This window comes from Rutidosis leptorrhynchoides, chromosome 8 (assembly GCF_046630445.1).
Source record: "Rutidosis leptorrhynchoides isolate AG116_Rl617_1_P2 chromosome 8, CSIRO_AGI_Rlap_v1, whole genome shotgun sequence".
Classification (NCBI taxonomy): Eukaryota; Viridiplantae; Streptophyta; class Magnoliopsida; order Asterales; family Asteraceae; genus Rutidosis; species Rutidosis leptorrhynchoides.
In genome coordinates this window covers 310978040-310991798 of record NC_092340.1, presented here as the reverse complement: position 1 = coordinate 310991798, position 13759 = coordinate 310978040, and the positions used below count along the sequence as shown (strand labels likewise).

General features: G+C 34.7%; 1 protein-coding gene and 2 pseudogenes across 1 annotated transcript; 1 reads left to right on the top strand and 2 right to left on the bottom strand.

The window, feature by feature from the left end:
• Positions 1 to 2102: 2102 nt before the first annotated feature.
• Positions 2103 to 3853, top strand: LOC139864417 (senescence-specific cysteine protease SAG39-like; annotated as a pseudogene).
• Positions 3854 to 4138: 285 nt separating this feature from the next.
• Positions 4139 to 6504, bottom strand: LOC139864416 (pentatricopeptide repeat-containing protein At1g28690, mitochondrial-like; annotated as a pseudogene).
• Positions 6505 to 8422: 1918 nt separating this feature from the next.
• On the bottom strand, positions 8423 to 11008 carry LOC139864415 (U-box domain-containing protein 45-like). Its single transcript, XM_071852996.1, has 2 exons — positions 10545 to 11008; positions 8423 to 9272 (listed from the first exon to the last, which is right to left on the bottom strand). The coding sequence occupies exons 1-2, from the start codon at positions 11006 to 11008 to the stop codon at positions 8423 to 8425; spliced, it is 1314 nt and encodes a 437-aa protein (XP_071709097.1).
• Positions 11009 to 13759: the final 2751 nt, after the last annotated feature.

Here is a 13759-nt window from a genome sequence, read left to right as displayed (position 1 = left end):
CAAGGCTCGTTTGGTGGTTAAAGGCTTTCAACAAAAGAAAGGAGTTGACTACCAAGAGATATTTTCACCGGTGGTGAAGATGACTACTATTCGTTTGGTACTTTCTATGGTTGCATCTGAGGACTTACATCTAGAGCAACTAGATATGAAGACCGCATTCTTACATGGTAACCTTGATGAAGAGATCTATATGAGGCAACCCGAGGGTTTTGAGGTAAAGGGTAAAGAGAAGTGGGTTTGTAAGCTAAAGAAAATTTTGTATGGATTGAAGCAAGCACCTCGGCAATGGTACTTGAAGTTTGACGAGTTTATGAAGAAGATTGGTTTCTTAAGATGTGAAGCGGATCACTGTTGCTACTTGAAGAAATTCAAGTCTTCTTACATAATCTTATTGTTGTATGTTGATGACATGTTACTTGCAGGTTCCAACATGTTCGAAATCAACAAGTTGAAAGGATTACTTTCCCATGAGTTCGAGATGAAAGATCTTGGTGGTGCTAGGCAAATACTTGGCATGAGTATTGTGCGTGATCGTGTGAAGGGTACTCTATACTTGTCTCAATCCAAATATATTGAGAAAGTTGTAGAGAGGTTTAACATGGAAAATTCAAAGGCTCGTTCTATGCCTTTGGGTAGCACGATAAAGCTATCGAAAAGTCAATCACCTGAAACGGAAGAAGACAAAATGGAGATGGAAAAGGTTCCATATGCATCGGCCGTGGGTAGTGTTATGTATGCCATGGTTTGTACATGACCCGATATTGCTCACGCAGTGGGAGTTGTAAGTCGTTATATGTCTAATCCGGGGAAAGAGCATTGGGAAGCGGTTAAATGGTTACTTCGTTATTTGAAAGGTACTTCTAATATGGGATTGTACTTCTCTAAAAGCAATGTCATACTTAGAGGTTATGCGGATGCTGATTTGGGTGGATGTGATGATTCGGGGAAAAGCACTACGGGTTATGTTTTCACAATAGGGAAGACGGCGGTTAGTTGGATGTCTCGACTACAAAAGAGTGTTGCTTTATCAACCACTGAAGCCGAATATATGGCTATTTCAGAAGCTTCTAAAGAGCTTGTTTGGTTGAAAAACTTCTTAGGTGAGTTGGGTAAAAGACAAGACTGTTGTGTCTTGAATTGTGATAATCAAAGTGCGGTTCATCTTGGGAAGAATCCGGTGTTTCATAGTCGTACGAAACACATCAAGATAAGGTATCATTTTATTCGACAACATATAAATGATGGTACTTTATTATTGGAGAAAATCCTTGGTACGAAGAATCCTGCTGATATGTTTACTAAGGTTGTCACGACAGAGAAATTGAGGTTTTGCATTACCTCAATTGGTCTTCTAATGAATTGATGAGAGAAGACCCCAACTAGAGAATTAGAGAGTTAATGTTTAAATTCTAACAAGTAGTGTTGAAGACCTTGTATCGAAAGTCTGCTCATCCGAAGTATGTGTTGAGTGTGCGTGTCCCAAATGGAGTATGGCGGTATAATGGTGGTTTAACGTTCTTGGTTAGATCGTTGATATTTTGGGTTGACGAAGGTTGGGTTTGTTCATAGTCTCCAAGTGGAAGATTGTTGGAGATATGGAGAACTTTACACAATTAGAGAGAAGATTTCAGGAAACTCACACGAAGCTTCCACGAAGTTGTTAGGAAACTCACATGTAGCTTCTACGAAGTTGTTAGGAAACTCACATGTAGCTTCCACGAAACTGTCAGGAAACTCACATGTAGCCTCCATGAAGCTGTCAGGAAACTCACATGAAGCTTCAAGGAATTGTTTTTAGCTTACTCCTTAAATCATTCTATAAATAGACCCTCTTGTAACTCATTGTAAACACACCACAAATATTCAGTAAATACATTCTCTAGTTGGTTCGTGGACTAAAGCAATCACAACGATTGCATATAACCACGTTATCTCTTGTGTCGATTTACAATTTTTGCACTTATAATCTTTCGTTCATTAAGTGGGTTAGTAATCTTGTAGAATTACTATCGGTGAGTGATCTTGTTGAATCACTTGCATTGTTTTGGGTCCTAATATCCTTACAAATCTTTAGCAATAAGTCACAATAACAGAGTTCATATATGGCTTTATCACAAGAAAAAACACTATTTCTTGCTACAATTCTAGTTTTTGGGATGTGTGTGTCTCAAGTTAAGTCACGAACTCTGAGCGACGATTATATATCAGGAAAGCATGAGTGCTGGATGGCTCAATACGGTTGTGTATACAATGATAATGCAGAGAAAGAAACGCGCCGCAACATATTTAAGAGAAATGTGGAATTCATAGATTCGTTCAACTCTTTAGGAAACCAGTCTTACGAGTTGGGTATCAACAAATTTACAGACATGACAAAAGACGAGTTCGAGTCCACTAATACTGGGCACAAGCCACATAGCTTAAGCCCAAGTCGGCCAATAATGCCATTTAGGTATGAAAATGAAAGTTGTGGGACACATAGCGTTGACTGGAGAACGAAAGGAGTTGTTACTGAGGTCAAAGATCAAGGCCATTGTGGTACTTTATAAAAACACCTAGGGTGTTCAATATTTGGTTTCAAACCGATTAACTCTAAAAACGAAAAGAAAAAAAAAACCGAAAAAAACCACACCGAATTTGAATTCGATTTTCGGCTTGGGTTTTCAAATGTGAACTCGGTTTCCAGTTTTACTTTTTCGAATTTGGTTTAACCGGATTCAAAAACGAATTAACCTGATAATATATTAAATTATTAATATATACAGATGAATTTAAAATCGATTTGTTATGATTAAATTGGTTAAATTATGAATTTTTTTAGGTTTTTGGGTCTTAACCGAAACCTAACCAAATTATAATTCATTTTCCGGTTCGATTTCGTTTTCGGTCTCGGTTTAGCCTAAAAAATTTGCAAAACTTAACCAAATGGAAAAGGAAAAGGAAAAGGTAGAAGGTTTTTTCCTCTTCAGGCTACCCAGGAGGGGAAGTAATCCAATTCGAACCCGAGACTTGTTGCAAGGAACTCAGCGCCCCCAACCACTGGGTTATCTTGTGATGTTTAACCAAATAATCCAAGGAAACCTGAAAACCGAACAGATGAACACCCCTACAAACACCCTATTAGTTTTGTTATCACTTGTTCATAAATCTAAGTTAAAATTGTAGTTTTTATCTTATTCTTTTTTTTACAAACACCCTATTAGTTTTGTTATCACTTGTTCATAAATCTAAGTTAAAATTGTAGTTTTTATCTTATTCTTTTTTTTTTTTTTATTGTGGGTAATGTTTTAACAGGAAGCTGTTGGGCGTTTGCAACAATTGCTGCAGTGGAAGGAAGTACTCAGCTTAAAACAGGCAATCTCATATCACTATCTGAGCAACAACTTGTAGATTGCGATAAAATAAGTGAAACGGCTTCGAATATATCGTAAACAACAAGGGGAAAGATTCCGAGAGTGATTACCCTTACATACAAAAAGATGAAGTTTGCAACATTGAAAAGAACGGTAATCATGTAGCCAGCATCACTGGTTATGAAATGGTACCAACCAACAACGAAAAACAACTACTGAAGGCTGTGTCCCGACAACCAGTAACCGTTGCCATTGGTGTAGATAGTGATGCATTCATGAATTATAAAAGTGGTGTATATAATGGGCCTTGTGGAACAGAAGGGAACCATGCGGTTACAGTGGTTGGGTATGGAACGTACGTTAATGGTATGAAGTATTGGTTAGCGAAGAACTCTTGGGGTACAAGCTGGGGAGATGGTGGTTATGTGATGATGCAATGAGATGTCAGCGCCAAAGGACTGTGTGGAATCGCAATGTATGCCTTGTATCCAACTGCTTAGAATAATGTGGTAACATAATAAAGATAACGTACAACTACGAATATTATTCATTTCATTATGTTAAACAATAAGATTGTTTTATTAGTGTAATAAATAATTAAATAATAAATAAATAAACTAATTACCGTTACTTCTACTTTTGTGTTATAATTCTTATGTAGCAGAAGGTAATTTGAATGTAAGGTCCTTGTAGTTGTTATGGTTATGGAAACTCAATGTAATAAAACGGTTACAATTTCATGTTTTAGTCTGACATTATACCATTTTTGGGTAAGAAATTGTGAATCATTTGGTAGAAAGAGAGCAACTTATGGAGTACATATCAACACGAGCAATTTCGATTTCAATATAATTCGAAAAATCAGTCTTCATAAATTGACCTTGTACCTGTTTCACAACTTCAGATGCTGATAATATAGAACAAGCTATTTCCAACAATACACGCAAATGTAGACATATTGGGCTTAAAATCCAATCTTTGCATTCATAAGTTATCTTCAATAGCCTTCATAGTAAATATCAACTGATTTACTTTACTGTAACTTTCAATCATCGCATTAAACACCACTACATCATTCTCAATGATCATCTCGAATACATCATCGGCATCTTCCATATAACCTTATCTCATATATCCCGAATCATCGATGTTGACCAAACCACATCCTTTTCGATCATAAAATCAAAGTCTCTCCTCCCATAATCAATTCTCCCACTCTTCACATAATAATCCACCATAACAGTTAAACGAATATCATCCAATACAACATATATGACTTCACAATCTGAGCATGAACGTCTTTCCCAATTCGACACCTCGTTAACAGACAACATTCTATCACTACTAGGGGCCTTCAATATCATCGAGAATGTACACTCATCTGGCTTCTCATTACACAAACAAGTCTCCTAAATAGATTAAGAGAATTTCCAAATTCACCGTGTTTAGTATACTCAGTAATCCTGTAATCTTAAGCAGTCAAAGTTGGTTGATGCATTTCATCGAACACATGTGGGCCTACGACAAACAAGAAGATTTTATATGCAGGATTAAAAGTTTTATGGATATGTTTGTATTGCAAGTGAAGCAAGATTTTATTATATGGGTATGAATCTTTTGACCATGCAAAGGTGTGTCCAAATTTATATATGATTGTGGTAATAGTGAGAGTGTTGCTGTAATTGATGAAATTAACTATTCATTGAGGATTAAGGTGGTTTTTGAAGCTGATATTAAGGTTTTGAGTAAAGTGGGTTTTTCCACAATTCAAGCCATTTTCAACCGAATTGAGTTTTCAAAAGTTACCCGTTTGGAAGTTGTGATGTGATCTGCTTCTTTTAGGGGAGGTCAGGAGTTCGACCCCCGTTGATTATATATTAAAAACACAATTTCATCCCTGCCATGAAGTATCCACCAATGACACCTTTCCCATATCATTTGGGAGGGGTAAAGGGGAGGGGGTTTTACTTGGCCGTGCCCTTGGATCGGTGTCAAGGTTTCCTCCCGGGCAGCGATGGGGGCGGGGTTTATTGCTGCATCGACATAGTCGCAACGGGAGATGATCGCAACTGGTGGTTTAGTCCCCCTCGGGTGATCCCAATCGTTGTCCAAAAAAAAAAAGTTACCCGTTTGATTTCGGTATTTCTCAAATCTCATTTAGCCACACTAAATTGCGTCATTGGTCTTTAATGTTCAAAAAAGTTTAATGAATGGAGTAAGGTTGTGTTTAGATGAAATTAATTGAGGCCGGAGATTGTAGTTGAAGCTGAAGTTTATTGACTAGAGCTGAAACTAGAGCTTATTATCTTTTATAAATGTTTGATAAATTAGCTGGAGCTTATTTCTTATTCATAAGTTCTACTTTTTTCATAAGCTACTATAAGAAGTTTATTTTTTAAGAGCTTATGCTTTTCATAAACTTTACTTTTTGAGTATGTTTGTCATAACTAGTTGGTAGCTGGTAGTTGATAACATGTAGCTTTTTGCTAGTAGATGGTAGATTGTAGGTGGTAGCTGTTAGTTTTTTATATGTATGTTTGACAGAGTAGTTGAAACTTTTAAAATAAAGAGTAAAATGACAAAAATCTAGAAGTTAAAAGCCAAATGCTAGTAACTTTTAGCTTTTTCTTACCTTCAAAAAACGTTAAGCTCTTGCAACGAAACGGAGCTTTTACTTTGATAGGAGATTTTTCATAAAAGCTAAAAGCTCCTAAAAGCTTCAAAAAACTTGTTGGCAAACATGACTTTTATGTCTACCTAACAAAGCTTATGACTTGGAACTTATTAAAATCATAAACTCGAGTTCTTGTACACTCTCATAAGCTTCGAAAAGCTAGTGCGTTAAACACACTCTAAAGTAAGTTTTATGTGGTTGGACCCTAAATATAACAGACATTGATGATTTGATGTGCTGAATGTAAGAGACATTTCTTTTCAAGTACAATTAGTTAATTAATGTACTGCCAAAATCCAAACTAACATGTCCTGCTATAGAGGTCAAAGTCGTTGTCGACGAGGTCAAAGAGGTTAAGAATAATTTGGGTCCATAGTCGTTTTTTATCCTTGTTAATGAAGTTTTCTCGGTTGAGCTCGATTGAGTTTTCAATGATGATTTTCCTTCCTTGGATTTCGCTACTTCTAATCGTGCCATTTTTGAAGCAGATGTGTTACCGATGGGCGATGGTACTCATATTTTTAACAATGATCTGCATTTGGTAAACACGGGAATCAAGTTGTCTTTTCCGGTTAATTTGGATGATGTCTCGGTCAAGGTTAAAAAAGCCATGGTTGCAGCGAACGCACCTTCTTCTTCAACTGTTGCCACTGATTTTGATACTATCTGTCTTTATTCCGATAAACCATGCGAGACGAAGTGTGTGAATTCTTGGAATTTTTGTAGAAGAAACAACGCCCCTTTTGAATGTTTGGCTTTCAATTCGTCTACTCGTGTTGCAGAAGATGTTTGTTTTATCCCCCTAGTTTGCCTGCGGACAACGTCTTGCTTGTCGGGAGTGTTCCTATCCCTACACCGGATACTACTGTTTCGGAATCGGCGGGGGATAATAAGGTCTCGGAAATTGATTGTATGCTTCGCCTTTCGACTCCGTAGACGAACTTGAGGATGATTATGATGGTTTAGTTCATGCGTCAAAGTTGAAAGAATCGAGTTTGGGAATTGCGGTTAAATCCTCTGGTTCTGGTAAGGGTTTTGAAGATGGATCTGGATCAAAGCTTGTGGTAAGGGTTTTGTTGAAAGATTCTCTACCTCTTGCATCTAAAATTGATAAATCCGTTGGTAAGAAACCGTTAATACTCGATCCTATCGTGACCTTCATTGACGTGATGGACAATATAGAAGGCGTTCAAAAAGGGGATGTTAGTATTTCTAGCAAAACTTCTCTCAAATTGGAGCAAGTTAAAAAGCCGCGAATCGAAAGAAAGAGATTGACTCATGAAGAGGAGCTGGAGGTGTTCGACGACTTTATTAAAGACGCTTGAGCGGTGTTTCAGATGGTGGCGGCTTTTTGTCTTATCTTTAGTTAAATGAATCCTAATTTCCCGATTATCGTTTAGATTGGTCTTTATTTTTTCGTTAGGATAAGTTGTGTTGTTTGTGGGCGTTTTGTTCTCTATGTCGGGTTGCGAGCTTAGTTTAGGTTTGTTTAGTTTTGCTCGAATTTCTTGATTTGTAAGTTTAAAGAATGTTTCATATTTTATGAACTTTCTTTTGTTATATAAAAGTTACCCCTTCCTGCTATACTAAATTCAAATCAAAATAATACGGTGTATTAGCCAAAAACTAAATAAACTCATCAAAAAGGCCCAAAACAAGAAAACTTTCAGCCCATACAATACATACGACTAGCCATTAATCACTACTAGTCCAGCCATTAGCCCATTTTCAGTAAGCCGGATGCAAAGCTTCATAATTTTTGATTGGGTTAAAGGCAAAAATAGGCTACAAACTTACACAAATGTACCGATGTCGCCCACAAACTCATTTCTGTCCTACTGTCGCCTACAAACTTTCAAAAAGTGTACCAATGTAAACAAAAACTTTTAAAAAGTGTACCAATGTAAACAAAAATTACTTGCTACCGGCTAAACTGGTTAAAATCAACACGTGTCGTTCGTGGATTGGATCTTAATATATATATATATATATATATATATATATATATATATATATATATATATATATATATATATATATATATATCAGGTCAAAATTAGTATGTAATAGGTCAAAACCATAAAATGTTGATATTAGCACATTTTTTGAAAGTTTGTAGGCGACAGTAGGACGGAAATGAGTTTGTGGGCGACATCGGTACATTTGTGTAAGTTTGTAGCCTATTTTTTACTTTAATCATTTTCGATTAGCCATTTGTAGTACAAAAACAATCATTAGCCCTCTAAAAAAAAACCCTTACTATGAAGGAGGCAGATGAATAAGCATATTAGAAGAAACCAATTTTTTTTGTTACTTATTTGTACAATGACAAGACATAATTTTTCCTTTAATGTACAAAGTAGTGAGAAGATACTCAAAAAGGCGTAAAATCGTATTAATATGGTAAGCTCTTCGAACTTGAACTAACGACCAAGAGTTTAACCTTAGAGCTTGGATTTGAACCCCCATTTGCACGTCGCGTAATGGTTTCCATATTCCTATACAAACTCTGTTGCACCATTTTCTTCATTAACTTTTTACCTTTACCCAAATCCTCTTGATGCATTGGCGAACCAAACGATGAAGATCTTCTTGATTGTGGTCCAGAATGAGGTCCCATCTTCATTTGTCGCTCGTCTTTAAACCATTGCAATAACTTTAACGCCCTTTTTTGCGCTAATGGGCTACCTAACAATGCAAGTTGAAGAAGAATCGGCACAATACCTCCCTCTTCCATTTTAGTTCTTTGTATAGAGCTTTGATGAGCCAATATCATCAAAATGTAAGCCGATAACTCTTGAGATTTTGACTTATCGTCCCATGTTAATATCTCGATCAAACACTCGGGCACTATTGGATTACTTTCTAACGCCTTTTTACCCATCAAACTCACTACAATATTCCCTAGTGTTGCAAGAGCTTTTTCGGATGATTCTTTCGTAGATGCCAACTTCAAGAGCGAAATTACTATTTCGTTTGTTGTTAATGATCCAACGTTATCTATCACGGTTGATAGATTATATAATGTAGTTAAACATAACATGTTGGTTTCAATACTTGAATCTGATTTGAGTATGTGTAATACTAATGGAAGTATCTTTGATGAATCAATAGGGAATTGAACATTGACTAATGAAGATAATGACATGATGAGTTGTGCAAATTCATGTTTGGCTAATTCTTGAGCAACAATATTCTCGGACAACTTTAGCAAGATTCCTGCCTCTACCATGAGAGCTTTGTTCCTATAGCAAACCAGAAACGGATAATAAAATAAGGCAATTTTACAAATATATAATACTATTTCACAAAATAATTAAATTTATGTGTAAATTGCATTTTGGGCCCTTGGAAAAACTTTTTTTAATCACTTATAAGTTAACAAGACTTAGAAATTCTCTCTTGTTAAGTAGCAATGAACATGCTAGTCAAAGTCTTTGGTGAAAAAAAAATTATAACTTTTTATCATTTAAGAAGATAAAAATAAATAAATAATAATTTAAGCATAACATGATCTCATAATTATTTATCAGAAAATATATTGTCTGCCTAACATTTGCTATATTATTCCACTTCCAATTCATTTCTACCGTCATGGATTCTAGTGGAGAGTCAATGCACCTTATGGCCTAAGATTATGTAATTAAACATATAAATCAAACTTAAAGATTATTTCGTCATGAATAAATAATTGCATTTTTATGCATCAAAAAGGTTAAAACTGGCCACTAGGTTCACATATGGAGTTGTGGAGTTGGTTCTAGTCCCATTAATGTATTGCCATAACCACTACATATATGTCCAAAGTAGCCAAAACTCCACGTTAAACGTGATTAAAAACCTAGTAATTAATTAGATCTGTTGTATTTTTTAAAAAGGTTGTTATAAATACACATCTCGTTTTCATTTTAAAAATATAACATTATTAATTAATAGTTACAATTACTATTTGAATCAATAAGTATCAAATCAAATTATTTCCAATGGAATATTCATAATACGTTAAAAAGTCACAAAAAGACATTCTATGCACAAATGACTTCATATTTAACTTTTACTTACATATTCAACCTCTTTTATCATTTATATGTTTAACTTCTTCTTCTTCAAGTTGACATATTGGTTATGTAATGATAATATATTTCAAATTTTATATATAAAACTTAAAAACATTTATTTGTATCTATAGAAGAAAACCTACTTAATTAACTTGCCTAAATAAAACCACTCAGGCTTGGCTGAGTGGCCACCGAGTTGTCCAATGAAGCACACCACCCGGGTTCAATCCTTGGCTCTGTCAAATTGTTCAAAAAGGGAGTGTGACAAGAGGGTGCGCATAATGCGCAATTCACCCGGTACCAGGTCTCGCGCTCGGGGGACTTGATTACCCGAGGTTTTACCTTCTATGGGGGAGCCAATGTGCTCGTTCATAGTAGGGTTTCCTTGCTTAAAAAAAAAAAAAAAAAAAAAAAAAAAAATTGCCTAAATAAATAAAAGTGATATGATATGAAACTTACGTGATGGTGCCATTAGTAAGATCAAGTAAAGTTTGTATAGCCAACTTCCGATGGTCACCCCTATATTCCAAACCAACCATGGCTACCAACGGCGGAATAACACCAAGATCCGCCATCATCTTCCGCCGTCTCAAATCTCCACCGGCGAGTCTTTTAATTTCTTTGGCTGCCTCAGCCTTCTCATCTCGACTCCCAAAATGAAGCCTCTTTACAGACTTTTGCAAAATTCCATTAATATCATTATTACCATGATTATTATTTTCACTAATTAGCTTTTCTTCATCTACGATTAATTCAAACGATGACATGTCATCATCAATCTTACCAGATGATGTCTCACATCGTTTGTTAACTGTTGTTTTGTTGACGAACCTTCGGATTTTTGTAAAGAATTTTAGCTTTACTTGATACCAAGCTGATGATGATGATGAGGATGATGATGATGATGATGATGAATCAGTCATTTTTTTTGTTTTGTTTTGTCAATTGGTTTCTTGAAGGTACTGCATAAGAAAGGAAAAAGAGAGATTTGAATGGAACTTTTGTGGGTTTGCTACATGTACATTTTTATATATGTTTATGTTGATTAATTTATAAGAAATAGAAGAATAGATCAACTTTGTTGGCAAGGGTGTTGGGGAAAAGATTGCACATGCAAATGGTATTTTTTTTTTTTTTTTTTTTTTGTATCTCATATACTATACTATTAATATTAACGTCCACGTATATATAATTATACTAGTTTTATGAGCTCGTACGTTGCACGACATTTGTATAATTTCGTAGTCAATAACGTTAATATTGATACTTATCAAATGTATAATACAATTATAATAAAAATTCATTTATTACTCATAACATTTGTATTAAAAGCATTAGTATTGAATAATAACGCATAAATTATGAGTCCGTCCGTTCGAATCATTTTAACTTTAATTGACAAATAATCGATAAAACACCAATATAATATTATCAATATATATAAATATTATCAATATTTATATTAAATCAATGTATCGTTTAAAACAATAATATTATTAATAATAATATATAATATAATTAATATAATTATAACATATGTTAATATTAATATAATATTATATGGTAATATAATATAATATTTTAAGTAATGAAATTTTTATATTTATTAAATTAAATTGGGATATCTAATAATTCAATTAAAATATGAAAATAACTGATATACTGATATGTGGCAGGAATAAATGAGGAGTTGACACGTGACATGAATTATTCAGAAGTTGACACTTAGAATTATTATCACGTGCTTTATATATATATATATATATATATATATATATATATATATATATATATATATATATATATATATATATATATATATATATATATATATATATATATATATATATATATCCTACGATAACTGAAATGGTAATAGAGTGAGATTGATTGTGATTTTCCTAAATTGTCCCTGAGGTAAGGCTTAATTATAAAGATGGCTTGGTTGCTTTCATACTTGAACCATATTTAACGGTGATGGTTTGATGGAGAATATTTGTAGGGTATAGTGCTGATGTGTCAAATGTGATGATATTATGGCGTGGTGAAGTTTATAATGGTAATGGGATAATGAGGTATAATGGGGTTATTTTATTGTTTGCATTTAATTAATTATAATATAGAATCAATTATTTAAATTGTGATTGATTTAAATTCATTCACGCTAATTTTCTTTCCTGTGATTCAAGCATCACTCTACAAGTTTTTTGGACCATCACGCTACATCGTGGTGTGATCAATGGCATGATGGTAGATGAAAGAAAGTGTGAGTGACTTACTTGATTATAAAGAAGGTCATGGACATACTTCCAACTTGTATCTATCAATACACTTTAAGTATTTGATTATTTCTTTCTTGTTACTCTTGTTTGAGAGTTGTATTAGTCAAATCTTTGAAGAGTGTAGTTGGATTAAGAGAATTGTCTATGTCATTATAACAATTTGTGTCTTTATTTCTTTACTATTTTTCATTGGTCGTGTGTTAGGAATTAGTGTGACCATTTTTTCCCAACAACTGGTTCAGAGCGCCAGGTTTGACGTGGTCTAGGTTACAAAAGGTCGGAGTATGTTCTGTGGTTCGGAGTATGCTCTGTGGTGGCGGATTTGTCTGAGCTTCCACATCATATATGAATTTTTCGTTCGATGGTTTGTATATGGTTGAATTATTCTTCTAGTAAACAATACTATTTTATAAGGTACGGATACGATGTCGAAGTCCAGTTCAATGAGGATTGATGTAGAAAAATTTGATGGGATAATCAATTTTGGCTTGTGGCAAGTTCAAATCAAAGATGTGTTAATTCACTCCGGGTTAGAGAAGGCATTGAAAGGTAAACCCACCTTTTTCCGAGCATTGCTTTTGGCGGAAAGTTTGATGAAGAAGAATGGGATGATATGGATCTGAGAGCGGTAAGTGTGATTCGTTTTTTTCTTGCAAAGAACGTACTTGCAAATGTGCACGGGTTATCAACAATAAAGGAACTTTGGGATAAGGCGGAGAAATTGTAATAGAAAAAAGGCATCTCAAATCGGTTGTATCTCCAGGAACAATTCCATGTTTTGATTATGGATGGAGGTACAGAAATTTCTGATTATCTGAGTATTCTTAATGGTATCATTTCAGAATTAGAGGCTATTGGAGTTGATGTGGATGATGAAGATTAAGCTTTGAGGCTGATATTATTTTTCTCGTCATCCTATAAGCACATGAAACCTATTCTGATGTACGTGAGGGAAACGTTAAATTTTGAAGATTTACTAACAAGCTCCTATCCGAGGAGAAAAGATTGGAAGGTAATAGTATCTCTTCATTAGATGGTACTGTACTTACGCAGTTATTAGAGGAAGAAATACGCTGGGAAGAATCTGGTATTTTGGAGGTGCGAAAAGACTGGGCATGTAAGGGTTAATTGTTCAGGTGGAGCAAATTCGATAAATGGCTAAAAAGGCGCTAACGATGTCTCCATTGTCACGGAGAATGACGAGTTACGCTAAAGTCATGTTATCCTCATAATGTGTTTGCGCCACCATGGAAAGGGATATTCGTTAGCAGTTCCACAATTGCATTTGGACATTGGTTTGGCGTTCATGCAAGTTGTGTGGTGGAAACTGATGTTGATAGCTGATGAACTTCCGGGAAAGCCAAACGTGAAAGTTGTACCATAAAGTTTCAG

What these genes read in the sequence shown, in the direction of transcription:
- LOC139864415 (XM_071852996.1), bottom strand. Translation starts at nt 11,008, where the DNA reads ATGACTGATTCATCATCATCATCATCATCATCCTCATCATCATCATCA. An exon ending in CTTACTAATGGCACCATCAC is followed by an intron (nt 9,273 to 10,544) that starts GTAAGTTTCATA and finishes GGTTTGCTATAG; the next exon opens with GAACAAAGCTCTCATGGTAG.